The 27,863-nt window shown below is 44.0% G+C and overlaps 1 protein-coding gene across 4 annotated transcripts in view; it reads right to left on the bottom strand.

Moving 5' to 3' along the window:
• Positions 1 to 27,863, bottom strand: part of GRM8 (glutamate metabotropic receptor 8) — a 564,746-nt gene that overhangs the window by 406,585 nt on the left and 130,298 nt on the right. For all 4 annotated transcript variants that reach the window (XM_083463429.1, XM_083463427.1, XM_083463428.1 and 1 more), the window contains exon 3: positions 20,002 to 20,218. In XM_083463429.1, the coding sequence (XP_083319555.1) occupies positions 20,002 to 20,218 (217 nt within the window). The remainder of the gene's footprint in view (positions 1 to 20,001; positions 20,219 to 27,863) is intronic.

The raw sequence follows: 27,863 nt of genomic DNA, 5'->3' as shown, positions 1-27,863 counted from the left end.
GCAATTAAAAATGTATCCAGGAGAAAACAAGTTTGTTTGTTTTCTTTGAAGAAAACCTTTGGGTTGATTTTGACCTCCCCACACTCTAGAGAGAACTGAAGACCATGTCAGCCAGAGGGGCTTCTCAACAAGCCTGCAGCACACAAACATTCAGAAATCCCATTTCTGTCCTCCACCATCAACCAGTTTTATAACAAGGATCATATTTCTCCATTCAGAATTTAAGAAAAATAATTTTCCTTTACAAAGGCAATCCTGGAATTTCGCTGACACTTGGCTTTCCAAACTAACTCAGAAGAAGAATTAGACATTTGGCCAACTGAACAGTGACCTCACAATCTTAAGCATTTTTTTTCCTCAGAAGGAGCCCCTCCAGATGTCCTTTTTTTATTGTGCACCCATGATTATTTGTGCTCATCAAGGCCAGTTGCACGCAATCGTGCTCTGAAAGCCATTTGCACCTGCAAGTTTGGGGATGGTCGTATTGCTTGATGTCCAATCAGTAATGTCCCATAGCTTCCTGATGAGAGCTTGTAACTTTGCATACCATAAACGTTCCGAGAGGGAGGGGGTGCGGTTCTTCTGCTTTTATTGCATTACAACACAAGATTGTCCCTCTGGACAGCAATAATGCAGGATGCATAATTGGGGAAGTATTGTAGAACAGCTAATAAAGTGTAAGGGTGAACAGATGGTCGAGTATAAATACACCACTAATGTACTATCAGTGAGGCAAAAATACACCTGCAGAAAGCAACCACCACCCAGCAACCTGGAGGGATCTTAGCTCAGTGGGCCTTAGTTCAGTGGGGCTTACTCCCTTGTAAAAGTGCTGCAGGGTAGCAGACGCAGAATACAATGGAACTACAGCCCCAATTGTGCATTCATTTCCCTAATGCAGGCTTCCTCAAACTCAGCCCTCCAGCTGTTGTTGGGACTACAACTCCCATGATCCCTAGCTAGCAGGACCGGTGGCCAGGGATGATGGGAATTGTAGTCTCAAAACATCTGGAGGGCTGAGTTTGAGGAAGCCTGCCCTAGTGCAATGGCAAGCACATGAAGGGTATTGGAAGTGGAACAGCAGGGATTATTCACCTTGTAATTTAAGAATTAATTGTGTCAGTGTTGAAGTCAACTAGCAAAGAAGGGAGGTGGGGTGGAGGTGTTGCTTAGCAGCCAAGCAGAGTGACATAATATTCAGTGAGGTGGCATATGCTCTCATTGGCTACGTAGTTCTCAGGGGTTCCCCACCACCAACAACATATATTTAGTTGAATGACCCTCTGCTATGTACAAGGGCTGAAGTAAGAAAGGCAAAACATCTCTGTCCATCTCAAATTATACACTGCTTTTGTTCAGTTTTCTCGGTGAACTGTTATCAAGACTTTTCTCTCTGGACTCTTCCTGCGTGATTTAAGTGAGTTTGCTAACAGTGGGGGCATACTGGCAAGCTCTGTCCCCTCCAGTACATTGTGGTTTCCATCTTTTCAGTTCTCTGTGCGTTGAAAAGCATTATTCTGAAGCAGAGAGCTTCCTATGCTTGTGGAAGATTCTTGCATGTATAAAAATCCTGCATAATCAAAGGAAGGGGGTCCCCACTTCAGATAGGGCCCCCCCTTCAGCATGCCCCCACTCTCCCTACCATAATTGTCAGTACATAAAGGAAAATAATTCCCAAATAGGACTTAGAGCACTGCCAAGATTTTTGAATCGTCAAATACAACAAAACCTCTAGATCGTATACAGTGTTACATTGGGTTAAGTACTTAATTCATCCCGGAGGTTCGTTCTTAACCTGAAACTGTTCTTAACCTGAAGCACCACTTTAGCTAATGGGGCCTCTTGCTGCCGCCACACCGCCGGAGCACGATTTCTGTTCTCATCCTGAAGCAAAGCTCTTAACCCAAGGTGCTATTTCTGGGTTAGCGGAGTCTGTAACCTGAAGCGTGTGTAACTTGAAGCGTATGTAACCCGAGGTACCACTGTATATATTTTCCCTATGGGACCAACGCCCCTCTTGAGTTATGGCAAGTTCCAACACTGTTTTTTCGGTGCTTGTTTTTCACCCATTTTTCCCCCCATGTATTCCACCCATTTCTTTTCTTTCCTAAGCCTTTCCGGGCACTTAATATCGGTTTGTTCTTAATGTGTTGCGGTGGCTCCTTGCTTCTCTTATTATTGCAGTGTGTGCACTGGCTTCCCTTTTGGTTTTGTTTCTGCGTGATACACCACTTAATGATTTTAATGAAAAGCAGCAGAAAACATACAATCAATCAATCAATCAAATCATCCATGATCACATGCCTACATGCACACCCCAAACCTAAGCTGTTCAGTATGGACTAATCAGGTGATTATCATTCAGCTCATCCACTGTGCTAGCAGTAATGATAACAGCGTTTAACTTTGGGGCTGTAAGAGAATTGCTCTATTTCCCGACACTCAATTGTGCTCAACACAGGTAGTTATGATCTACATAGAATTTATGATGACAAAGTGGCAAGAGCAAACGTATCGGTGTAGGCGAAACTGCACTCTCTTCTTACCGTTACTGAGTTGTTATGAAAGAGTGTGATTTGTAAGGCCAATTAGCAAAGGCCACTTCCTTCGCAGCAAGGACTAGGATGCCGGTGTCTTGATCTGTAGATGCATCAATGTTATGAGAACGCCCCCCCCCCAAATGTGAGCCTTCTAATATGCCCCAGGAGCAGACCCAAGCAAAGCTCACAGATTGGGTTGAGCCTGCTCCCTAGGCTTGGCCAGCCTCCTAGCCTCATCAAGGTAGGCGGTAAAGTCTCCAATGGCTGGTGGCTGCTACCAAATAGCGTCCAGTCATTGGGCTGAATCGAGAGAATGGCACTGGTCCACAACACTGCCGTGCCTGAGAGGCCAAGTGTACTTCTCTAAAATAATTTTTTGCACCAAGAAGACCCTGAAGAAAGCCAGTGTGGTGTAGTGGTTAAGAGCGGTAGACTCGTAATCTGGTGAACCGGGTTCGCGTCTCTGCTCCTCCACATGCAGCTGCTGGGTGACCTTAGGCCAGTCACACTTCTCTGAAGTCTCTCAGCCCCACTCACCTCACAGAGTGTTTGTTGTGGGGGAGGAAGGGAAAGGAGAATGTTAGCTGCTTTGAGACGCCTTAGGATAGTGATAAAGCAGGATATCAAATCCAAACTCCTCCTCCTCCTTCTCTCTCTTGCTCTCCTCTCTTGCTCCTCTTCTTCTTCTGAAGAGCCAAACAATAAATAGAGCAAAAATACTATTGGGACTATGCTACTTTGGCTGTAGAGTCAAGATGCTCTACGGCCCATATGCATGGAATCCTGAGAGGATTTCTGTCTAATCCAGCACTCATCACATGTAACAGGAAGAGGATGAGTGACAACCTGACTGGTTTCTGCTACTATTGTTTGCTTGTTATACTTATATACCGACCGTCATCTGAAGTTGCATTGTTGTTTAGTTGTTTACTCGTGTCCGACTCTTCGTGACCCCATGGACCAGAGCACACCAGGCACTCCTGTCCTCCACTGCCTCCCACAGTTTGGTCAGACTCATGCTGGTAGCTTCGAGAACACTGTCCAACCATCTCGTCCTTTGTCATCCCCTTCTCCTTGTGCCCTCCATCTTTCCCAACATCAGGGTCCTTTCCAGGGAGTCTTCTCTTCTCATGAGGTGGCCAAAGTACTGGAGCCTCAGCTTCAGGATCTGTCCTTCCAGTGAGCACTCAGGGCTGATTTCCTTCAGAATGGATAGGTTTGATCTTCTTGCAGTCCATGGGACTCTCAAGTGTCTCCTCCAGCACCATAATTCAAAAGCATCAATTCTTTGGCAATCAGCCTCCTTTATGGTCCAGCTCTCACTTCCATACATCACTACTGGGAAAACCATGGCTTTAACTATGCGGACCTTTGTTGGCAGGGTGATGTCTCTGCTTTTTAAGATGCTGTCTAGGTTTGCCATCGCCTTTCTCCCAAGGAGCAGGCGTCTTTTAATTTCGTGACTGCCGTCACCATCTGCAGTGATCATGGAGCCCAAGAAGTTGCATTACAGGACTAATTTTGACATTGACTGAGTTCGGTCTTGAATAGAGCCTACATGAAGTGCCAAGGATCCAGGGGATTGTAGTGACCAGGCACAGCACCATCAGTGACCCATTAAGCACTCCAACTCAATGGTGTAATGTTGGGAAATGTTGGTCACTTCTCCTATCTGGGCAGTTATCTTTCTACAAGGGCAGACATTGATGCTGAAATCTAGCACCACCTGAGCTCTGCGAGGGCAGCTTTCTCCCGATTGAAGTGCAGAGTGTTGAGGACCAGGACTTTCACAGGAAAACCAAGATGCTTGTTTACAAAGCTATTGTACTACCAACCTTACTGTATGTTTGTGAAAAGTGGACCATTTATAAATGCCATCTCCATCTCCTTGAAAGATTCCATCAATGGTGTCTCTGAAAATTTTTACCCATCACTTGGGAAGACAGGCGAACTAATGCCAGTGTACTGGAAGAAGCAAAGATCACCAGTGTTGAAGCAATGATTCTTCAACATCAATTTCATTGGACTGGTCATGTTATGTGGATGCCTGATTATCGTCTGCCAAAGCAACTACTCTATTCCAAACTTAAAAATGGAAAGCGTAATGCGGGTGGTCAACAAAAGAGGTTCAAATACTCTCTCAAGGCAAACCAAAAAAAGTAGTGTAAACACTGACAACTGGGAAACACTGGCCTGCGAGTGCTCCAATTGGAGAACAGCCTTTACCAAAGGTGTTGTGGCTTTGAAGACAAACTCAGGACAAAAGGGAGAAATGCACTAAGAGGACGGCACACTTGGCAAACCCTCACTGTGATCAACTCCCACTCAGAAACCTATGTCCCCACTGTGGAAGGACGGGTGGATCCAGAATTGGCCTCCACAGTCACTTACGGATTCACTGTTAAAACTGTGTTTATGGAAGACAATGTTACTTGGCTACGAGTGAGCGCCAAAGAAGACTGGCTGGTGGCTCAACCTGCCATCCACTCATTCACTTACTCACTGCTGGGCCCAGCTCCCATCTGTGGTGGCCAGCTAGCCAGTCACCTCCACCTCCCGGTCTTGGCTGGGATCTGGTCTAGGGCAGGCATGGCTAAACTTGGCCCTCCAGCTGTTTTGGAACTACAATTCCCATCATCCCTGACCACTGGTCCTGTTAGCTAAGGGTGATGGGATTTGTAGTCCCAAAACATCTGGAGGGCCAAGTTTGGCCATGCCTGGTCTAGGGGGTCCTTCTCAAAGCCTGGTATTCTTGGGCTTTGAGAACAGAGATCACTGCCTTCTTACGTTCCTATGTTTAAGCCATCCTTTTCCAACTGAAAGATGTTTCTTCTTTCCACTGGACACTCAACAGACTTGTGCAACTTATCATGGTAGAAATGCACAATACGTAGAAAGTATGAAAAGAGGAAGTGTAGACAGGACACACTTCCTGCCCCCTATTTCTGTGCGTTCTCTGATGTAGTCCTTATTTTCAAAAAGGCCAATATGAATTGCTAGGGAAACACCAAGGTCTTAGATAGAATTTCACCATCTGAAACAATGAGTTCTAAATGAATTTCAGTGAAACAGAAATCTTAAAATCCAGATCATTGTAGCACAGCACCAAAAGCAAAAGTGATAGAGAAGACACAGAAGAACTCCTAAGTAAAAGAGAAAGATCTCCATAACCGGAGAAACAATTTGTCTTCCAGCCAGGGATAAAAGCTTTTTTTAAAAATAAAAAAAATTACAAAATATGCATATTGCTGCAAACTCAATTTATAGTGATTGTATCACAGCTTGTAATTTGCATTTAAATCAGGCATCTTTTTTTGCAGAAAGAGAAAGAGAGAGACATAGCAGTCTTTCTAAGTATTACAGATGCACAAACCAATGCATATTTTTCTCAAATGAGTAATGAAAAGTGGTGCTTTCAGTCTAGAATTAGCACTGATTTCCAGCAACTCTATAAGTAGTTCTCAAGGTAATGGAAATGTACGGAACATTTGGATAGGTAAGAGAGTAAGTTGTTATCACAAGTTTTAAAATGTTCCAGTTCTCAGCAGAAGTCCAGAAGAAGTCTTTAGCAAATCTGAAGTGTGATTTCACTGTATAGATGATCAACAGAAAAACAGTAGAATAGAATGCAAAACATAACATTTCCATTTTCTACATAGATAGAATCTGGTCTATGTTAAGCAGTCAGCATGCCTAGGAAAATGTGTGCATAAAAATGAAAATGTTAATGAAAGTGACAAATGGAAAGTTGCTTGCAAAAATATGTACAAGAGTCAAAATTGCATATAAAAGTATATTTACTAGGAGAAATTTGCACTGAAATGCTGGCACTTTTTTGGGGGGTCTTTTTTATCTGCAAAATGCTACACAGTGTAGAGAACTGAATTTAAAATTGGAAACATGAGAAACAGAGAGATGGAAGATTGACAGATCCTTCCATCCCTAATGAATTGATCAACCATTTTCTGAAGTAGATGCTTTCTAAAATCAAGGTCTGTTTTTGTAAATTTAACCAACCTTGCAAAGTCTTCTAATTTCACTTCACTATTTGTGCACACACATGCAAAAAAAAAAAAAAGGGTTTTCAGTAGCAGCCATCATTCCCCTCTTAAGAATAGCTTTTTCCTCCTCTCCCGAGGAAGAAAAGTCACAAGAAGTGCTATTCTCAGTATGCAGTATCCTCCTAAATCAGAAGCCTCACAATTTTATTACTAGGGAGTAATTTATCTTCTCTTAAACTCCCCAGGAAACAGATCACATTGCATAATTAAAAATGTATTAAATTTGCTAGGGAAAAAATAGCAGAAGATAATTCTGGCAAATCTTTGCACATATGAATGTCTCCCATTTTAATACATTTTGTTTCAGGTTCCTTTCAAACAGTGTTCCAGTTAATTATGTGAGTTGGCCATAAAAAATAAAGTATATTTCGCCCTTTTATTTATAGAAGGAAATGGTTTAGTGCACAAAAAGCATCAGTTAAAGTCAACAGCAATGTGCATCTATTAGGAACGGAGGAATAATTTGTTCAAATAATGTACTCCTGGATTTTGCCATGTGGTTTTGGTGAACAAGACATGCCCGTTCTCCTGAACCTTCCTGAGAATAGGAGGACAGTATAGCTTTAGAACAGCGGTTTGCAGAAGGGCACAGTTCAGAGGCTGCAGAGTGGAGAAGCTGGGAATTATTGGAAGAGGAACAGCAGGAAAAAGAAGAAGCACCAGGGGACAGACAGCTGACAGATTCAGTGTCCTTGGAAAGCATTCCTGACCACCACCCCCTCCCAGGACCAGGCGGGCATTGAGGGTAGTAGAACAGAGAGCTCAGAGGCACAGAACTCAGATTAGCTGATACAGGGGTGAAGTAGAATAGGGACGACATAGGGGGGTGGGACTTTACTCGGAGCCAGTAGCGAAGCTGCATGCTCTGCTACCGGGGGCGGAGAGCAGGCGGGGGCATGGCTGGTGCCCCAGGGGCATGATGCACCTCCTGGGGGCATGGCACACACCCCGGGGGTGTTGTATGCCACCCGCAAGGGCATGGTGTGCCACCTACAGGTGCGTGGAGTGTGTTCTGGGGGCATGACATGCTGCCTGTGGGGGTGTGGTGTCCGGCATGCGCAGGGCCGTGCAGCGCGTGTTGGGGGGGGGGCTGCCGCGATAGCACCCTACCAGAATAGTGGTGCCGGGGGTGGCCCGCTTCCTCCGCACTCCTGTTCCTCCATCAGTGCTTGGAGCAACGCCATCAGCTAGATAGACTGCATTCGTTTGTCTCTCTCTGTGCATAGTGAATAAATTACTTGGTAATGCAGTGGTACCTCGGGTTAAGTACTTAATTCGTTCCAGAGGTCTGTTCTTAACCTGAAACCTGAAACTTAACCTGAAGCACCACTTTAGCTAATGGGGCCTCTTGCTGCTGCCGTGCCGCCGGAGCACAATTTCTGTTCTCATCCTGAAACAAAGTTCTTAACCCGAGGTAGTATTTCTGGGTTAGCGGAGTTTGTAACCTGAAGCGTATGTAACCTGAAGTGTACATAACCCAAGGTACCACTGTAACTGTTTTTGGGGTTTATCTGCTTCTTGGCTGCCCCCATGGGAGAGATCAGATTCCCTTGAGACATGCACACAGAAATACGTATTTTACAGTTGAAATGCATATAAAATGTGTATTTGAAAAGAAAATGCATTGAAAAAGAATGACGGATATGTATCTCGGGGGAAATGTATCCAAAAGTGTGCACAACAAAGCCTACAATTGGGGCTGGGCAATATCTGTTTTTCAACATCATGGTATATCACTAGCTAAATATTGTGATATATCATGATGTCTGAAATAAGAATGGAACTATGTGGATGTGAACAGTGGGGCTGGGCAATATCTGGTTTTCAACATCGTGATATGTCACCAGCTAAACATCATAATATATCATGTCTGAAATATGGATGGAGCTATGGAGAGGCATTGGCTGGCTCCATGTTTTCCCCCACATTGTGATTTTTGTATAGTGCGTATACACACACACATACACATCGTGATATATTGCTAGGTCAAACCAATATCATGATATGGACTTCAAACTGGTTTTGGACGATATATTGATATATCACCCAGCCCTATCTACAATGGAAAAAAATGCATTGGGGGGGATATGCACAGAATAGGACAAAACAGACCTAGAGGTATGACTGGAAAAATGAAATGGGACAGACATAAGCTGATTTGGACAACTTTCATTAATGTCACTGCCAAATGCTATTTAGCTAATAGGGAACCCCTGAAAAACAAGAGGTATACTTAGGGATCTGTCTCCTGAGAAATCTCTATGTGGGACAAGAAGCTACAGTTAGAACTGGACATGGAACAACTGATTGGTTCAAAATTGGGAAAGGAGTACGGCAAGGCTGTATATTGTCTCCCTGCTTATTTAACTTATATGCAGAATTCATCATGCGAAAGGCTGGGCTGGATGAATCCCTAGCTGGAATTATGATTGCCGGAAGAAATATCAACAACCTAAGATATGCAGATGACACAACCTTGATGGCAGAAAGTGAGGAGGAATTAAAGAACCTTTTCATGAGGGTGAAAGAGGAGAGCGCAAAATATGGTCTGAAGCTCAACATCAAAAAAATGAAGATCATGGCCACTGGTCCCATCACCTGGCAAATAGAAGGGGAAGAAATGGAGGCAGTGAGAGATTTTACTTTCTTGGGCTCCATGACCCTGATGTTGGGAAAGGAGAAGGGGACGACAGAGGACGAGATGGTTGGACAGTGTTCTCGAAGCTACCAGCTTGAGTTAGACCAAACTGCGGGAGGCAGTGGAAGACAGGAGTGCCTGGCGTGCTCTGGTCCATGGGGTCCTGAACAGTTGGACACGACTAAACAACAACAACATACTTAGGGAAACTGAAAGGTTTTCAGGATTAGAAAAAGAACATCTAAGGGGGGAAATATGAAGGGAGGAAAAATCAAACACGCCCCATTTAGGCAAGCTTAATGGTCACAGAATGCTAGGTGTCTATTGCTGGCAGTGGGGAAAAATGGGCAACTGGCAGGGAAGGAATAAAGAACCAATCAAGAGGGCATTGATAGCACGCTGGAACACTGAACGAGAGCATTCTACACCGCAACATTTTATTGCAATCCCCTTTTATAATTTTCTGTAAACATGCACTTCATCCAGGCAAAAACTGCACACAGAAGCAGTTACAGTAAAACAAACAAAACATTATCAGTGAAATCTTGACGGAAGGAATTCAGTGCCAAAATCCTTATTCCTTGAAGGGGAGCCAGGACTGTACAGATTCAGCCTTCCAGAATACCATCATCTGAAAGCAATTTAGAGTGAATACACACTTTATTTTAAACATATTGGACCGGATTCCACTACCCCGTTCCGCTAGCGGAAGCCAGCTTCAAAGACTCCTACTAGTGTAATGGGGTTTCCCTCCTCTTCTTCCCTCAGGCTTCTCCCAAATTAACTTTGGAGGTTTGGGAGATTCCCCCAAAATAGAGTGCAGGGGAGAAAAGGGAAGACCATTCCATTGGGTGGTAGTAGTAGTAGTAATAATAATAATAATAATAATAATAATAATAATAATAATAATTTATTATTTATACCCCACCCATCTGGCTGGACTTCCCCAGCCACTTTGGGCGGCTTCCAAAAAAATATTAAAATACTGTAATATACTTAAGTTGACACAGAAAATAAGTTTGCTGCTTGTTCTCTCGGGAAATGATATGCATATGGAAGTCCTCATGTTGCAGACTTTTCGGGGTATGTAAGGACCCCCGGAACATATTAAGTTCGTATCTGGATGGTCCACTGTATATATGGTATATAGGGACTTTTCATGAACTTTTAATGAAACATGTTCATCATGCATTGAAAATTGGTGAATCCTAGCAGGTGGAAAGTTATACATGTCCATTAAAGAACTAGCAAACATATTGCAATCACTAAATTAGGGCTATAAGGCATTACAAAAAAAAGAGAATATCCCAATTTTGCCCTGTCTCAGAGGGTGAGGAAATCATATATTCTAATTAATTCCATTAATTAATTTTTAGATCTTGATCACATAAGCCGAGCTTGTCAAAACTATATTCCTTAAATTAATGGGAAGTGGGTATCGTCAATCCCTTAAGTGAATTTGAAAAATCTCAGCCTTCAGCATTGCCACAAGGATGCAGAGGGAAATCCAATTAAACTGAACTGCAAAGTATAGTTTTGTGCATAGTTTTTAATGCAGATGTCTTACGCTCAAGTAAACAGTTTGGAGGGGAGGGCTGAACCCCTTGCTGAAGTAGCAGAACATTATGTTTATTAACACCAGCAAGAGTAAGAAGTAAAATCGCCCTTTTTTTGCAATAAGATCCTGAAAAATATGTTGCACTTCTAACAGGTTCTGCAATAACTGGTGAAATTGCTTAATTCTTTTCCCCTGGAATTCTTTTTAATGCTCCTGCAATATTAATGCACTGGAGAGTTTTGTGTGGCGATGATTCACATGTATCTTAGCCTTTGTTGCTCAATTTGGGTATTTCATATTAATTACAGTTCGCAAGTTAAAATGCACTCATCGATGGAGTTCAGCTCCAGGCTGAAGGTCTGACCTGGAGCAGACCCTGCATACAGCCAGTGTGGTGTAGTGGTTAAGAGCAGTAGACTCGTAATATGGTGAACCGGGTTCGATTCCCTGCTCCTCCACATGCAGCTGCTGGGTGACCTTGGGCCAGTCACACTTCTCTGAAGTCTCTCAGCCCCACTCACTTCACAGAGTGTTTGTTGTGGGGGAGGAAGGGAAAGGAGAATGTTAGCCGCTTTGAGACTCCTTCGGGTAGTGATAAAGCGGGATATCAAATCCAACTCTTATTCTTCTCTTCTTTTATGTTTTATGGAAAGCAAGGCTATTCAGCAGAAGAAGCAGAATCAGGAGAATTCATAGAACCATAGAATTGGAGAGTTGGAAGGGACCCCAAGAGTCATCTAATCCAATCCCTGCAATGCTAGAATCTCAGCTAAAACATCCATAACAGATGGCCATCCAACCTCTGCTTAAAAACCTCCAAGGAAGGAGAGTCCTCCTCCAAGGCGGGAGACCATTCCTCTGTCAAACAGCTCTTACTGTCAGAAAGTTTTTCCTGATGTTTATTCAGCATCTTCTTTCTTGAAACTTCAAGCCATTTGAAAAAAACATTTGCAAAACGGAACACTCACTTCCGGGTTTGTGGCGTTCAGGAGCCAAAACGTTCGACTCACAAGGCATTCGGGATCCAAGGTACGACTGTATTATGTGGCACATGTAACAGTACTAGTTCCACAGTTTGAAGCTGTTGGGTGGGGGTATATGGAATAAGGGGAATTTCAGGGGCACGGGTGGCACTGTGGGTTAAACCACAGAGCCTAGGACTTGCCAATCAGAAGGTCGGCGGTTCGAATCCCCGCAAGAGGGTGAGCTCCCGTTGCTCGGTCCCTGCTCCTGCCAACCTAGCAGTTTGAAAGCACGTCAAAGTGCAAGTAGATAAATAGGTACCGCTCCGGCGGGAAGGTAAATGCCATTTCCGTGCACTGCTCTGGTTCGCCAGAAGCAGCTTAGTCATGCTGGCCACATGACCCGGAAGCTGTACACCGGCTCCCTTGGCCAATAAAGCGAGATGAGCACCGCAACCCCAGAGTCGGACACGACTGGACCTAATGGTCTGGGGTCCCTTTACCTTTACCTTTATGGCATGTGCATAGCCTTAAACTGGGATCTTGGAGCTTTAAATGTTAGGCAGCAGCCAATGCACTATATGTTCTATCAGTGAAGGAATTTCTGGTGGTGCAACAGAACGTGTTCCCTCTCCTTACCTCTGTTTGCCCTGGGCCCTCCCCATATCTGATCCAGAGGATTAGGGAACACTTTGGAACAGATTTAGGGAGTGTCAAGGGGACACACTGGCAGAGGAGAAGGAGGGAAATTTGTGTTGCATAGCCCAAAGTCTCTGCACTGAAAGAACAAGTGTGTTGAATATTGAATTTAAAAATAAAATTACCTGCTTTAAAGAATGAAAAATTGGACAGTCCTAGCTACATCAACAGATTCTGCTGGCACAACAGCATTCATTGATTTGCTTTCCCAAAAGACTATCATATATGAGTCAAGGCCAGACAGAGATTCAGGCCGACACGGTGACTTGTGGGGGTGGAGATGGCTTTTCAAGTCCCCACTGCTACTGACAGACCTTTCTGATCCAGATCTCATACACATTCAGCAGGGAAAGCACGAAAGTTATAATGACACTGTGTTAAAATGCTTTTGCTTTGTGACAGTGTAAGTAATCGTTTAACTTCGAATTCAAGCACAACAAATTCATTTACAATTTTCCCAACACAAACGCCTCAGAAAAGAAAGATTACAAAGATCCCTGTTATCACCAGGGATTTGTCTATTTAAAGAAAAAGGCAATATTAGTCTTTTAAAACATTTGAGCCAATCACCCACCTGTCAAACTAAAAAGAATATTTCTTGCTAAGTGCAAAATTATCGTCGTCTTTTCAGGTACGTATCATAGTGGCAAGTAGTATGACATTTACAAATTTTTGAACGTGTATGGACTTTTCCCTCAGCCATATATTAATTTCAAACATTTCAGATGTCAACCAGCAGTACAGATGTTTAACGTCTTCTTGCATACTTTGGGTTTCCCATGCACACATACACTCAAGACATATTCTCCAAAATTTAAGCTGATGCATATCTATCTATCTATCTATCTATCTATCTATCTATCTATCTACCTAGCTATCTCTCTATCACACTACCAGCTACAATTTGGTTGCATTACCAAATTACTGTCTGTACATCTCCAAGGGTGTACAAAGTCTTATACAGGGCACAGAAGTGACACAACAATGTCCAGAGAGCCAGCCACTACGTTGCTATAAATGGCTTCCTGGGATTGCTACACTACACAACACATGCAGCAGCACCAGCTCTCTCAGATCACAACAGAAACATACAATACTGGTTATAGGAAGTCAAACTACTGATCCATCTATATTGTTCAATATGGTCTATACTGCCTGGCATCAGCTCTCCAGGGTTTCAGATAGTACAGTCTTCTGGATCCATAACAGATGCTCTTAACACTGAGCTATAGCACTTCTCTTCTGATCTACAGACCTTTCGTTTCTGCAGGGCCTCCTGCCCTTTTCTTGATACACTTCGTTTTCTACTCACACTGCCAACCCAAACCAACATCCACATTTAAGACTCCCATCCATACATAATACAGTGGTACCTTGGTTCTCAAACACCTTGGTACTCAAATGCTTTGGTTCTCAAATGCTGAAAACCCAAAAGTAAGTGTTCTGGTTTTCAAACATTTTTCAGAAGCCAAATGTCCGATGCGGTTGTCGGCTATTGTTTTCGGGGTACCTGCACCAATCAGAAGCTGCGCCTTGGTTTTCGAACGTTTTGGGAGTCAAACGGACTTTCAGAATGGATTAAGTTTAGACTGGCTCATCGTAGCTGCAGAATAACCCCTTTCCCAAACAACTCTAAACTTTCCAAACCGCAGAACAATTACACACGGACACCCCACTCAACCCCTTCCCACTGACAGATGATCCGGCATCTCCGTATTATGAGCAGAGAGTAAGAGAGAGTTCAGAAGGTGCTAAATGTTTCCCCTTAATAATAAGCCAGAGCGTTCTGCCTTGTCGTTTTTTATTCTCTCCCTTAACCGCCTGTCAAAGGAGGCAGCTACTTCCCATCAAGACTCATGTTGATGCTTCACTGGCCACAAGCAGGGATAAAACCTGTCCTCCAGCATTCCACACATCCCATTAAGGGGACGGATTGGATTTTGTAATAAGAATGTTGCAATAACCGAACCAAGCAAAAAAAAGCCAGCACCCTAGAGAGACTTTGTTTAATCATTCTCCGCTGCCAGACTTTGAGAAATGAAAGGCCAGCCGCTGCTCTTTTCCCTGCTTGCGGCTCAGGCTCCCTGGCTGTCACTTCTCTGGGACACATGATGCTCAAACGAGGCACAAAAATATATATGAGAAAGATTAGGGAGAAGGAAGCCTCAATTTACCAACAAACATTTTGATAAACCGAGGAAAGGGAGGAAATGCTGGAAAGGGAGCAGCACTGGCAATCCGAGTGAGAGCTTGATAAAAACGCCATTCGTCTTCAGGGATGTCTTGATCAAGGCAACTCTTCCATGTTCCCATCATGTCAGGGGAAGAGAGATGGTCCTGATGGTGCAGCTCGCTGGATGCTGCATGCTGGATCTTCCTCCTTTGGCAAGAGCCATTGTGTGTGTTCCTCTGTGTGTTTCTGTGTGTACTTTTCCCCCATAGCGTAAGTTACCGTATTTTTATCTCTATAGGACGCACCCAACCATAGGATTCACCTTGTTAATAGGGGGAGAACAAGGGGGGGAAATTCTCCCCCTCTCTGCTCAGCGCCCCCTCAGCGAAGCGGCAGGAGAAATGGAGCCCCTTCCATTTCTCCTGCCGCTTTGCTTAAGGGGCGCTGCACAGAGAGGGGGAGAATTTTTTTTCTTGTTCTCCCCCTGTAAAACAAGGTGTGTTCTGTGCTGTCAAGGTGCGCTCACCCGAAGCCTCCGGCTACCTTGGAAGCCTGGAGAGTGAGAGGGGGTCGCTGCGCACTGACCCCTCTCGCTCTCCAGGCTTCAGTGAAGGCAACCTGAAGCCTCAGGAGCGCAGAGGGAGTTCTCACTCTGCGCTTCGGAGGCTTTGCGTTGCTATCGCTGAAGCCAAGGAGCCTGCATTCGCTCCATAGGATGCACACACATTTCCCTTTAATTTTTGGAGGGGGGAAAGTGCGTCCTATAGAGCGAAAAATATGATACCTTTGTTACTCAATAAAAAATATTTTTTAAAAAGTTGCTTGTGCTACTCAACCTTTACATTCCAAATCAACAAAACTACTGTATTGACTTCCCAGCTCACCCAAAATCAATGTTTATAACTCAAATTACATACAATTGTGTTTCATGGTTCCGTCTTATCTAATTTCATCCTCTCTAACAAGTCTCTTGATATACTCTGCTGTTTTCTTACACTTCAAACCCCGCTGTGGTTTTTGCTTATGGGAAATAACTTTTTATATGGGCTAGAAAGGGTTTCCAGTCTTCTTTAAAAGATTCTGAATTTGTATCTTTTGTCGGTGCCATCCATTTCGCCATCTCTGCATATTGCAAGATTTTCACCAACCATTCTTCTTTTGAGGGTGTTCTCGCCTCCTTCCATTTCTGAGCATAGAGAATCCTTGCCATTGTAGTCACAAATATAAATACCGTTGAGGTTTTCTTTGGGATTTCACTGTCTAGCAACCCTAGGAAGAAATATTCTGGCCTCTTGGGAAAAGTCACTTACTCCCCCCCACCTTAATTTCATTAATGACAAGGGCTGTTGCTTTTACCTACCCTGCTGTCCATTTTTATCTCCTGCCCACTGGCTTGGCCCTCCAAGAATCACCAGAAAGCTCAGTCTAGTTCAGGGGTAAGGAGCCTTTCTCACACCAAGGGCCACATTCCCATTTGAACAACCTTCTGAGGGCCACATGCCAGAGATGGGTGGGGCCAGAGGCAAAAGTGGGTGGAGCAACCAATTTATTAAAAAATTCTTTGTACAGTAGTACATAGTTTCTACACACACTCCTCCCAACCGTCTATCCAGAGAAGCAGGAACCATTATCACAGTTCATGGAGACATACCAGATAGGCAAAAATGCCTAGGATGAGAAGCAATGTGCTCTACGTGGGGCTACCTTTGAAGGTGACTCGGAAACTACAACTAATCCAGAATGTGGCAGCTAGACTGGTGATCAGGAGTGGCCACTGGGACAATGTAACACCAATCGCAAAGGATCTACATTGGCTCCCAGTATGTTTCCAAGCACAATTCAAAGTGTTGGTGCTGACCTTGAAAGCCCTAAATGGCCTCGGCCCAGTATACCTGAAGGAGCGTCTCCACACCCATCGTTCAGCCCAGACACTGAGGTCCAGCGCTGAGGGCCTTCTGGCAGTTCCCTCCATGTGAGAAGTGAGGTTACAGGGAACCAGGCAGAGGGCTTTCTTGGTAGAGGCACCCGCCCTGTAGAACAGCCTCCCATCAGATGTCAAGCAGATAAACAACTATTTGTCTTTTAGAGGACACCTGATGTCAGCCCTCTTCAGGGAAGTTTTAAGTGGTTGATATTGTATTGTGTTTTTAATATTTTGTTGGGAGCTGTCCAGAGTGACTGGGGCAACCCAATCAGAAAGAATTATTATTATTATTAGGGTCAAGTGAAGAATGTGTCCTGAGGAGAGGAAATGCGGCCTGGGGAGAGGCCTAACACTCCACACCCCTGTTTTATTACATCTTCACATTTGGGCATTTTTAGAATCAGTACTTTCTCACTTCCAATTGTCACCACTGTCCCAGGAAATATTAATATTCAGCTCAGATGTGTACTACATGTGATCTTTGCAGATGCCTAATATAAACCTGTGACATGTTATTGTGGTACTGCGTTGACCTTTTCATTATGCTGCATTTCAACCGACAGTCCATTCCTTTTTCTCTTCCGCATAGTTAAGGAAGTGACAAGGAGAAAGGACCGTCAAATGCATTTGCAAAATGTTTAAAGGCTCAGATTATCATAACCTAAAGCAATACAGAATTTATTCATCTTTTGCTAAGAGCTGGGGTTTTTTGTTTAAGTCACCAGACCAGTCCTTCAAACAGTTACCATTCTGTTCATCAACAAGCTATTAAATACCTGGAAGATCCAAAAATCTTTCCAAAAATTGCACAGTTTTAAAAGTAGGAGTGAGGAACCTGTTTTAGCCTGAGCTCTGCCTTCCTTAGTGGGCAACTATCTGGAGGCTGTTTGCCAGTGTTGTGAAGAGGGGAAGGAGCAAAAGAGGTGACTTTTGCCCTTGTACATTCCAGCCTTGCAAAAGTCAAGTGTTTCTTTCTACATGCAGATAAATGCCTTTCCATCCTATCCTCCACCCAGGAATCATCAAAGGACACATTGCAACCAGGCAAAAGCATGCACGGATGTTATTGGCCCAGAGATGGAAAGAAGATAAAGTCCCGATCAGAGAAGAATGATAGATCAAGTTGATGGATTATGCCAAAATGGCCAAAATGACCGGAAGAATCAGAAATCAGGAAGACCAAAATTTTAATAAGCAATGGGGGAAATTTATAACTTAACAAATTTTATAACAAATTAAAAACACTTAATTGTAGAAGCAGGATAAAATACAGTATAAAAACATGAATAAAAATAAAATTCAAAGTTCAGAAATCAATTTGGGGGAAATCCATCCAATAAGCATTAGATAGTCACCAGGGCTAGTGAGGAGGCCAGGGGAGAATTAGCTGTGGGATTCCAGAGCGGGTAATCTTCATAAAAGGGGAGGGAGAGGGAAGAGAAGGGAAATGAAAGATCAAGCTGAATTCAAATTAAAGGCCAGGCGGAATAGCTCTGTCTTACAGGCCCAACAGAAGGAGGTTAAATCTTGCAGGGCACTAGTCTCATGGGACAGAGCATTCCACCAGGTCGGAGCCATCACTGAAAAGGCCCTGGTCCTGGTGGAGGATAGTCTGACTTCCTTAGGGCCCGGGACCTCTAAACTATGGTTATTCATGGACCTTAAGGTCCTCTGCGGGGCATACCAGGAGAGGAGGTCATGTAAATACGAGGGCCCTAAGCCACAAAGGGCTTTAAAGGTCAAAAGACATACTGCCATGATAAGACCCATGATGGTATAGTTAATGGATGGTGGAGTTGGGCTACGAGGTTGGGGTTCAAATGCCCACTCACCCATAAAGGTCACTAAGTAACCTTGGCCTCTGGGCTCTCTCAAACTGGTCCTCCTCACAAGGGATCTCCAACACATGTCACACTGAAGTAATTGGGGAAAGGGCAGCTTGCCCAAGACTTCCCCCACCCAATCAGGGGTGGCCCATCCCATATTGGTATCTGAGGCAAAACAGGAAGATGCCACCCTTCTCCACAAACACACACACTGCCTAAGCCTTGCTTACTTGGGTTGCACAATAGCAGCTTCCAGCGAGATTTAGCAAAACCATGCCAGAAGGAGTGATGGAAGCACTGCCCCATAGGATTCCACCACCCGAAGCAGGATGCTTCACTCCACCTCATCGGCCCTAGGTACTGTGGGTGGAAAAGTAGCAAGTACGTTGAGTGATTCTCTGTAGTGAGAGTTTCACTGAGAATAGGTTGCAAGAGTAACACTGAGCAAATTAAACTTCATGGCTGCATATTTCAGGATGCCGCAACCACCACACCCACCATTCACTGTTCTCTTTCTTCATTTAATGGAAGCTTTAAAAATCCATTGTTCTTCAAGAAGACCCAATTTCCCAGACAAAAAGGAACAACTCTAATGAGCACAAGATAAAGATCAAAGAGATGGCGGAAGGGGGAGGGCACCTCATGCTAATGACTTAAGAACTAGGGTATGTTAGGAGTTAAGGGGGAAATGGATGGACAAGATTAAGAACTTCATAAAATGCAATGGAACAGGTATACCAACTGTAGAACTTCAACACCTAAAACCCTCGATTATCAGACAATGCATATTTTTCTTCCTCTCCTCGATGTGTTGTATTGCCCAAAGAGTGTTTAAGGTACCGTTTGCCAATGTAAAAGCACTGAAGGGCAAGCTCACAGTGTGCGCAGAATGTGAGGCCTGCAAGGTGGTTGGGTGTAAGCTTTGCTCCCTTATGGGATCTGAAGCCCACTAAAAGCTCAAGTTCAGAATTGACCTGTAGAATCCAGAAGACAACAAAGTATAGTCCCCACGTCATGCGAGAGCCGTATGTCCTCGAGAACGCTACATTCTTACACCCACTTTCTAGTATAAAAGTACTTAGTGACCCTGCCTTGTTGCACACTGAAGCAATAGAAGATACATACACAGTCTACGTCAGGGCTGGGGAACATGTGGTCCTTCAGATTTTGTTGGAGTACAGGTCCCATCATCCATGACCACTGCCTGGGTTGATGAGAATTGGAGTCCAACAGAGAAATCGAAGACGCCACAGAGCCCTCATCTCTGCTGTATATCGCTTGTTAACCATCAAAGATTTAACTACCACTGCTACCTTCCAAACCAGGCTTAGGAATTAGCTTCATTTTTTTGATAGCCACTTTTAATTTACCTGGCTTCCTGGTCAAAACACTTCCTTCCTAACTGGGCGCAAAAATGTCACACGGAGAGACAAATGAGAAACAAAACCAGCCACCACATGCACAACTTCCCTCAAAAGGTATCTGCAGGGGCTAAATATTCCATGCAGGTCTGAGCAGGCAGAACCAAACTGCTCAACAGTTTACCAACTTGCCAGCACTAAACACAGTTGTTTTTTTAAAAAACAAATCAAAAGAAACAAAAAACTGATGTCCACTTACCAGTTTCCCTCGAGATCTGTGTGAATGCTTCGACGCCACTCTCTCCATAGTTCCCCTCTGACGCCAGTGTTGAAACATAGTTCCATCCAAGTGCTGTCACAATATCAACCATGGCTTGGGCTTGATAAGAGTCGGGTGGGACCACCCGGGAGAAAAAGTCATACCTGGTGTTATCACTTAACTCTGGTGCTGTAGATGCATAGCTGATTTGAGGTATCTGCAGGGGGAGGAAGAGAACAAAGGTAGTTTTTACATCTCAGAAGCTTAAATTACAAGCCAAGTATGATCTCCAAAGTAAGTCATCCACAAAGGAAGCATCTTGATTTCAACAGGTGTACTCAGGGTATACCCTTCATGGATCACTGCCTTGTCGTGGCAAGGAAACTATGAGCTATGCTGTGCAGGGCTACCCAAGATGGATAGGTCATTAGCCGAGAGTTTGGACTAAATGTGATCCACCTGGAGAAGGAACTGGCAACCCACTCCAGTATTTTGCCATGAAAACTCCATGGACATAGAATAGAAGAAGTTTTGAGAAGAAAGTGGGAGTTTCCAAGGCATGCACTGGTTCATGGGTTCACGGAGAGTCGAACACGACCAAGACGAGTAAACAACAAATAACTCAGGTATAAGGTAAAGACCTCTGGATGGTTAAGTCTAGTCAGATTTCATTATGGGGTGTGGCGCCCAGCTCCTGCCAACCTAGCAGTTCGAAAGCATACCAACGTAAGTAGATAAATAGGTACCACTGCGGCAGGAAGGTAAATGCCGTTTCTGTGCACTCTGGCACTCATCACGGTGTCCTGTTGCACCAGAAGCAGTTTAGTCATGCTGGCCACATGACCCAGAAAGCTGTCTGTGGACTCAGGGTCTAGCTAACATTGAAAATCTGCTTTAACTAAAGTTAGCAATCAAAACTAAGCTGCAAATTATCAGTAAACCTTTTGAGGCACAAATACCAATAATAAACCTGTGATTTTATGGATACTCATCAACAGATATGCATACGTTTATACCCGATACGAAGTATCTTTTTATAATATACAAGAATAAAATAAATATTTTAAAAATCTAATCTAAAAAGAAATGGGAGCAAAGAGAAGGGAGATGGAAAAAAGAAACAGAAGAAAGAAAAAGAAAATTTGAAAGGGGAGGAGGATGAAAATACTTCTGATTCCCTGTCTGTCAGCTAAATATAGTAACTTGTTCAAAGTATTCACTCAAATTGACAACCAACTATTTTCTAAAAGCCAATACTATTTCAATCTTCAAATCCAGATATTTGAAGTTAATTTTCCTTTTCATAGGAAGTGTTTCAGATATTCAATAACTGAGGTTTATTTATTTCAGTGGGGCCTACTCCGAGTAGGACTTAGTTAGGAAGTCTACTTTATACCAAGTAAGATCTGTTGGCCCACTTAGCTCAGTTTTGTCCACACTGTTGGCCCACTTAGTAAGATCTGTTGGCCCACTTAGCTCAGTTTTGTCCACACTGACTGCCTTGCCAGGATTTCAGACTCGGTTCGCTCTCAGTCCTACCTGGAGATGCAAGAGAACTGAACCTGGGGTGTTGTGCATGAAAAGCAGATGAATACAACCCAAAGCGCACATGTTTCTAAAGACAAAAAAAGTGTCCCAAAGCTTGATTATTCCAAAGAGGAACCAGATCATTAATTTGTATGCAGGGTCCTCAAAAACATGGATATTATTTCACTCCTCCATGTTCTTTTTCTTTAAAAAAAAAACCAAAATAGCTGGAAAACCCTGCATTCCTCAAAACTTAATATGATTCTTATATTGTTTCCAAAGGGAATGACTAAGTACATTTCAAGAAGGGGCTTTTTTTTGTTGTTTTTTGTCAATAATGTGTGCTGTCGGTAATGCTACTAAATAAAAATTACAACTTAAAAATTATGACTTTCGCTCGGAGCTGTCAATTTTATGAGTTTATCTTGACAGTAACAGTCCTATAAACCCCTGTAAAATATTCCAGTACATTAATCATACACCTAAGTCAATCAAGGGACCCATGAAAGTGTAACTGAGCACTGTCCAAACTGAGCAGCGTCCATAAATGAAATATATCAAACCCATACAGGGTTCTTGATTTCTGGACCCCATAGTGCAGAACAAGGCTGGGGCATGTCTGACCAGACGGTTGAATTACAAAGCCCTTCTCACACACACCCCAAACCACATCCACCTGCCCGACCCCCATATTACATGGGAAGTCAGGTGTGGTACAGGTAAAAGTTGTGAGCACCATCACTTTGAGGTTTGTTTGTATTTAAACTACTTTCAAAAGGCAAAACCCGGTCACCTGATGTGATAATTGTCAACATGCAGAGAGGCCGGGAGGACAGCTGGCAAGCCCAACTCGGACGTCTCCTTCCATCGGCCCGTGCTCTGACGTAAATCAGCAAACCCAAACTTCAAAAGCCAGGGCACGCAATTAGCAGAGTGTACTGTGCACACAGAAGCAGGCGTGAGGCGTGAGGCGTAAGTCATGCTATAGCTACAGATTTATTAAACATAAATCAGAACAAAGAAATATGTCGCCTCTCTCTCATGTCGTCTCAGAGAGAGCAGAAAAGCAAAGGTAAAGGTAAAGGGACACCTGACCATTAGGTCCAGTCGTGACTGCCTCTGGGGTTGCGGCGCTCATCTCGCTTTATTGGCCAAGGGAGCCGGCATACAGCTTCCGGGTCATGTGGCCAGAATGCCGTTTACCTATTTCTCTACTTGCACTTTGATGTGCTTTTGAACTGCTAGGTTGGCAGGAGACGGACCGAGCAACAGGAGCTCACCCCATTGCTGGGATTCGAACTGCCGACCTTCTGATCGGCAAGTCCTAGGCTCTGTGGTTTAACCCACAGTGCCACCCACATCCCACAGCAAAAGCAAAAGCTATACACAAATGGAAGTTTCCAGCATACTGTGCTGGAATGTACAGACATGTGACATGCAACAATTCCACACATCTGTTCCTTAAGGTGGAACGGAATTCTCAACAATAATTATATCAGATGATTGGCAGGTGGGATGCCTCATACAAATGTAAAGGTTGACATTCATGAGAGGAAGAGGTTGAGATCTGGCCCCACCCTAGTATAGAACCTGAAAAGCCAGGCGCAAGAAACCAGAGGCTAACATGCTACTAAACCCAAAGACTTTGTAATATTTTTTCGCGCATTCACGTTTGTTCACTACCAAGGGAAGGCAATAAAGTTTCTCCCGTTGGCTAGAAAGGAAACACCCGTTCCAAACCAGCCAGGTGCGCAATTGCCCTAACATCTCCATAAGGCCTACTTAACTGTGTCACAACAAGGGAAAATAATAGGAGTAGAAATATACTTTAGTAAGTCTGGTAGTCCCATACCTGCCATTGACATTGCGTGACCTTAATCAAATCTTTCCTTTAGTGACTCATTTGTTTTCAATGCCCTTCTAAGGTCTAGTTTACTGTGTCAGCTGTTATTGGGAGATGATTGTGAAGGGCATCAGGAGTCTATATTTAAAAAAAAATATAGGATGCCCTCAAAGACCCGTACTACCCATATTAAAAGCATGGGGTGGGAATCCATCATTAAAAAAAAAAAGTCATTTTAGGCTATCTCCTTAAGCCACAAATAAAGATTCCTCCAGTTCAAACATTGGATTATTACTTTATAGATACCAGCACTGAAACCTTGACATTTTTAGTCTTCTGAATGTGACATTTTCCCAAAGGAAGCAAAATTGTCCCCTAAACGCTAATTTCTGTCACGCTGGTTTCTCAGCATGTCACCCTGCAGTTCCTCAGGGGATGCTGCGATCTGGAATGCTAGCCTGGCGACAATGGTCACAGCATCCATAGAAGTTTATCCCTGGAGTTTTCATAATGGTTCTCTTGTTACAGAGGATGAGGCTCGGATGACTGTTTCCCTTTTCATTCAGACTCAGACTTGACTAGGAACGACAGGTCCATGCAGATCCCCGCAAATAGGCCTGAATCAGGTGCCTCATAGGGCCAATAATGTCCTATACGTATTCATTAAGCCACATGCCAGATGTTTTAAAACTGCCATCAAATGTCCTTGCCCTTGTAAGAAGCTGTTGCAGGTGAAGGCCTGTGAGCAATGTCATCGATGGGGAGTTTCTAGAACTAAGGTGAAACCGTAAAGTCCCCTTGCTATTTTTGCTACTAGATGTTGCATGCTGTTTTAAGTATTCATAGCAAACTACAGTTCCCAAGATACTTTGGAGGGAAGCCATATTTGTTAAAGTGGTCATAGAGATCATAGAATTGTACAGTAGTACCTCGGGTTACATACGCTTCAGGTTACAGACTCCGCTAACCCAGAAATAGTACCTCAGGTTAGGAAATTTGCTTCAGGATGAGAACAGAAATCGTGCTCCAGCGGTGCAGCAGCAGCGGGAGGCCCCATTAGCTAAAGTGGTGCTTCAGGTTAAGAATAGTTTCAGGTTAAGAACAGACTTCTGAAACAAATTAAGTACTTAACCCAAGGTACCACTGTAGAGTTAGGGTCTGAGGATCATCTAGTCCAGGTATAGGCAAACCAAGGCCCGGGGGTCCAATCCGGCCCAATCACCTTCTAAATCTGGCCCGTGGACGGTCCTGGAATCAGAGTGTTTTTACATGAGCAGAATATGTGCTTTTATTTAAAATGCATCTCTGGGTTATTTGTGGGGCAAAGGAATTCGTTCATTCCCCCCCCCCCAAATATAGTCCAGCCCCCCACAAGGTCTGAGGGACAGTGGACTGGCCCCCTGCTGAAAAAGTTTGCTGACCCCTGATTCTAGTCCAACCCCCTGCAACGCAGGAATATGCAGCTGTCCCATACTATGATTGAACCTTCAACCTTGGCGTTATCAGCACCATGCTCTAACCAACTAGGCCAATATATGAGTGCTTTTAATGTATGGCATGAATGTGGCCTTGTATTCCTTATGATAGTGAAACTGAACCCAAAACATAGACAGAAAATAAGAGTGGCTTGGCAACAGAATGGATTAAATAATAATAATGCATGGATACAGATTTAAAGTGAATATTGGGGCTGTGTACACCCTGTGTATACTGTGTATACTGTAACACAGGCATTAAATGCACATAGAGGTGAGAAGATGGCCTGATAAGACATTCCCCTATGTGCATTTGGCATAATGTCTATAAAAGCCTAGGTAAAGGGACCCCTGACTATTAGGTCCAGTTGTGGCTGACTATGGGGTTGCGGCACTCATCTCGCTTTATTGGCCGAGGGAGCCGGCGTACAGATTCCAGGTCATGTGGCCAGCATGACTAAGCCGCTTCTGGCGAACCAGAGCAGCACACGGAAATGCCATTTACCTTCCCGCCAGAGGAACTACTTGCATTTTGACGTGCTTTCAAACTGCTAGGTTGGCAGGAGCAGGGACCGAGCAATGGAAGCTCATTCCATCACGGGGATTTGAACCGCTGACCTTCTGATCGGCAAGTCCTAGGCTCTGTGGATTAAACCACAGCGCCACCCTCTTTCTATGCAATTGGGACCCTGCCTATTCAAAAGTTCTCTGAACCGTCATGGACAGAACGTACAAGTGCAAGCTACTTGCATGGATCTTTTCCGACTTCACAGCAAACATAACATCAGCCGCAAGCACAACCTATTTGTTCAGAAGAACATCTGAATAGCGTCCATCTCCTTATAAAATATAAATCTATCCAATGTGAAATCTGATAGCAATGAGATATCAGGGGAAGGGAGGGGGAAATAACCAAAGGAAAACAATACAACATTGTGCGCATGGTAAGATCAAAAGAGTTACTCTCCCTATTTTGCTACAGTTTTCTTCATTATTTTAGCAATTAATTGGATTGGAGTCTCTCAAGGAAACGCTTGGAGTGAAGGGCCTGAGGGAATGACAAAATAGCAATTTCTCCAGTTTTCCAAAAAAGGGAGGGAGGGAGGGAGGGAGGGAGGGAGACTTCTAGAGAAATGGGAAATAAGTACAGAGGGAGATCTTGCATCTGAAATTATGCCATGACGGTGCTGCTGAACTCAGATCTCTTGTAGGCTGCGCTTTTTTCCAGCTGGAACTCACAGGAAGTCACTTCTGGCACCTCTCAGGTGCCATTCTAAGAAGAAGAAGAAGAAGAGTTTGGATTTGATATCCCGCTTTATCACTACCCGAAGGAGTCTCAAAGTGGCTAACATTCTCCTTTCCCTTCCTCCACCACAACAAACACTCTGTGAGGTGAGTGAGGCTGAGATACATCAGAGAAGTGTGACAAGCCCAAGGACACCCAGCTAGTCTAGAATGTGGAGGAGTGGAGACGCGAACCCGGTTCCCCGGATTACAAGTCTACCGCTCTTAACCACTACACCACACTGGCTCTCAGAAAGAGAATGAGGGAGGCATTAATGGTGAGGTCCGGCGCCTATTTTTCTATAAAAATAGCACTGCTTGTAGGATGGATATGCTCTTCCTCAGAGCACTAAATGAGTGCACCCAGAACAAGCAGCAGTGGGCAAGTGTTGAGGGTCATAGAATGACTTTTCTTATCTCTGCAGCTGTGATCTCCTGGGTGACATGGACACCATAAGGCAGTTGAATGTGCTTGTTTCCTCTATCTGTTTTCCTCCCAACCTCTCTGCATGGCCCCGGATGTTGGCAACCTATGCTATGCCACCGGTTGCAGGGGCAAGCCTAAAATCACCCTTGAGCACTTAGTATTAGAGACAATGCACTTGCTTGGCAACGCTGGTAAAAGAATAAATAAACAAACCCCGACCGCTGGTCTTTCTCTATCAATATCAGTGCCTCCTCACCCAGAATGAGAGGAACAATAGAATCCTCAAGGCTTTCACACTCAGAGAGCTGCGTCATCCAGTGTCGCATCGTCCAAAATGAGAGGCACGCCACAATCCTCAAGGCTTTCACACTCAGAGAGCAGGAAAAGCATATTGCTTGTTTCACTGACTGGCTAAAGGGGGACTGCTCTTGCATGCAGCTACCTCTAAAAGAAGTGAAACTGATCTCTTGGCACTATCAGCAACACCTGCACCAGTTTCCCACCAAGGAGGGAGCCAAACAGCCACCAATTTATTGGGAATCTTTAGTAGATGCTAGTGTTTCCTCCGCTACAGTCTGTAATCATCTATGTATTACAGTCTCCAAATGCCATCATTTGGATGACATTCCCTCCTGTAGCATGGGACATTAAATTAGGAGAGGTTTTTTAAGGGAGACAATTAATGCTCTATCCCAGTCTCTTTGCATCCTTATCGGTTGACACAAATACAGAGGAATCCTAAAGCAAAGCTTTCATAAGATTATAAGATTTTCACAGTGCTCAACCAGATTCTTATGGGATGTCTGAAGACCTGAGCGCAACAGCAGAACATAGATTATTACCAGTGGATGGCATAGAAAACCCTTACCTAACATTGCTAATAGGGAGTTGGACTGACTGGTTTATACTTTCACTTTGGGTGGGAATGTTCAACAATGTGGGTGTCCTGGAATATGGTTGCCAATTATGGCCAAGAATTGCCCTGCATTAGACTGTCTGTAGTCTAACTATAATAGGGACGTGGGTGGCGCTGTGGTCTAAACCACTGAGCCTCTTGGGCTTGCCGATCAGAAGGTTGGTGGTTCAAATCCCTGCGACAGGGTGAACTCCTGTTGCTTGGTCCCAGCTCCTATCAACCTAGCAGCTCGAAAGCATGCCAAAAAATGTAAGTAGATAAATAGGTACCACTCCGGCGTGAAGGTAAACGGTGTTTCCATGCGTTGCTCTGGTTTTGGTGTTCCATTGTGCCAGAAGCAGCTTAGTCATGCTGGCCACATGACCTGGAAAAACTGTCTGTGGAGTGGAC

Source organism: Podarcis liolepis, assembly GCF_965112155.1.
Source record: "Podarcis liolepis genome assembly, chromosome: 10".
In the NCBI taxonomy this organism is placed as follows: domain Eukaryota; kingdom Metazoa; phylum Chordata; class Lepidosauria; order Squamata; family Lacertidae; genus Podarcis; species Podarcis liolepis.
The sequence above is the reverse complement of the archived record's forward strand: the minus strand, read 5'-3'. Positions and strand labels throughout refer to the sequence as shown.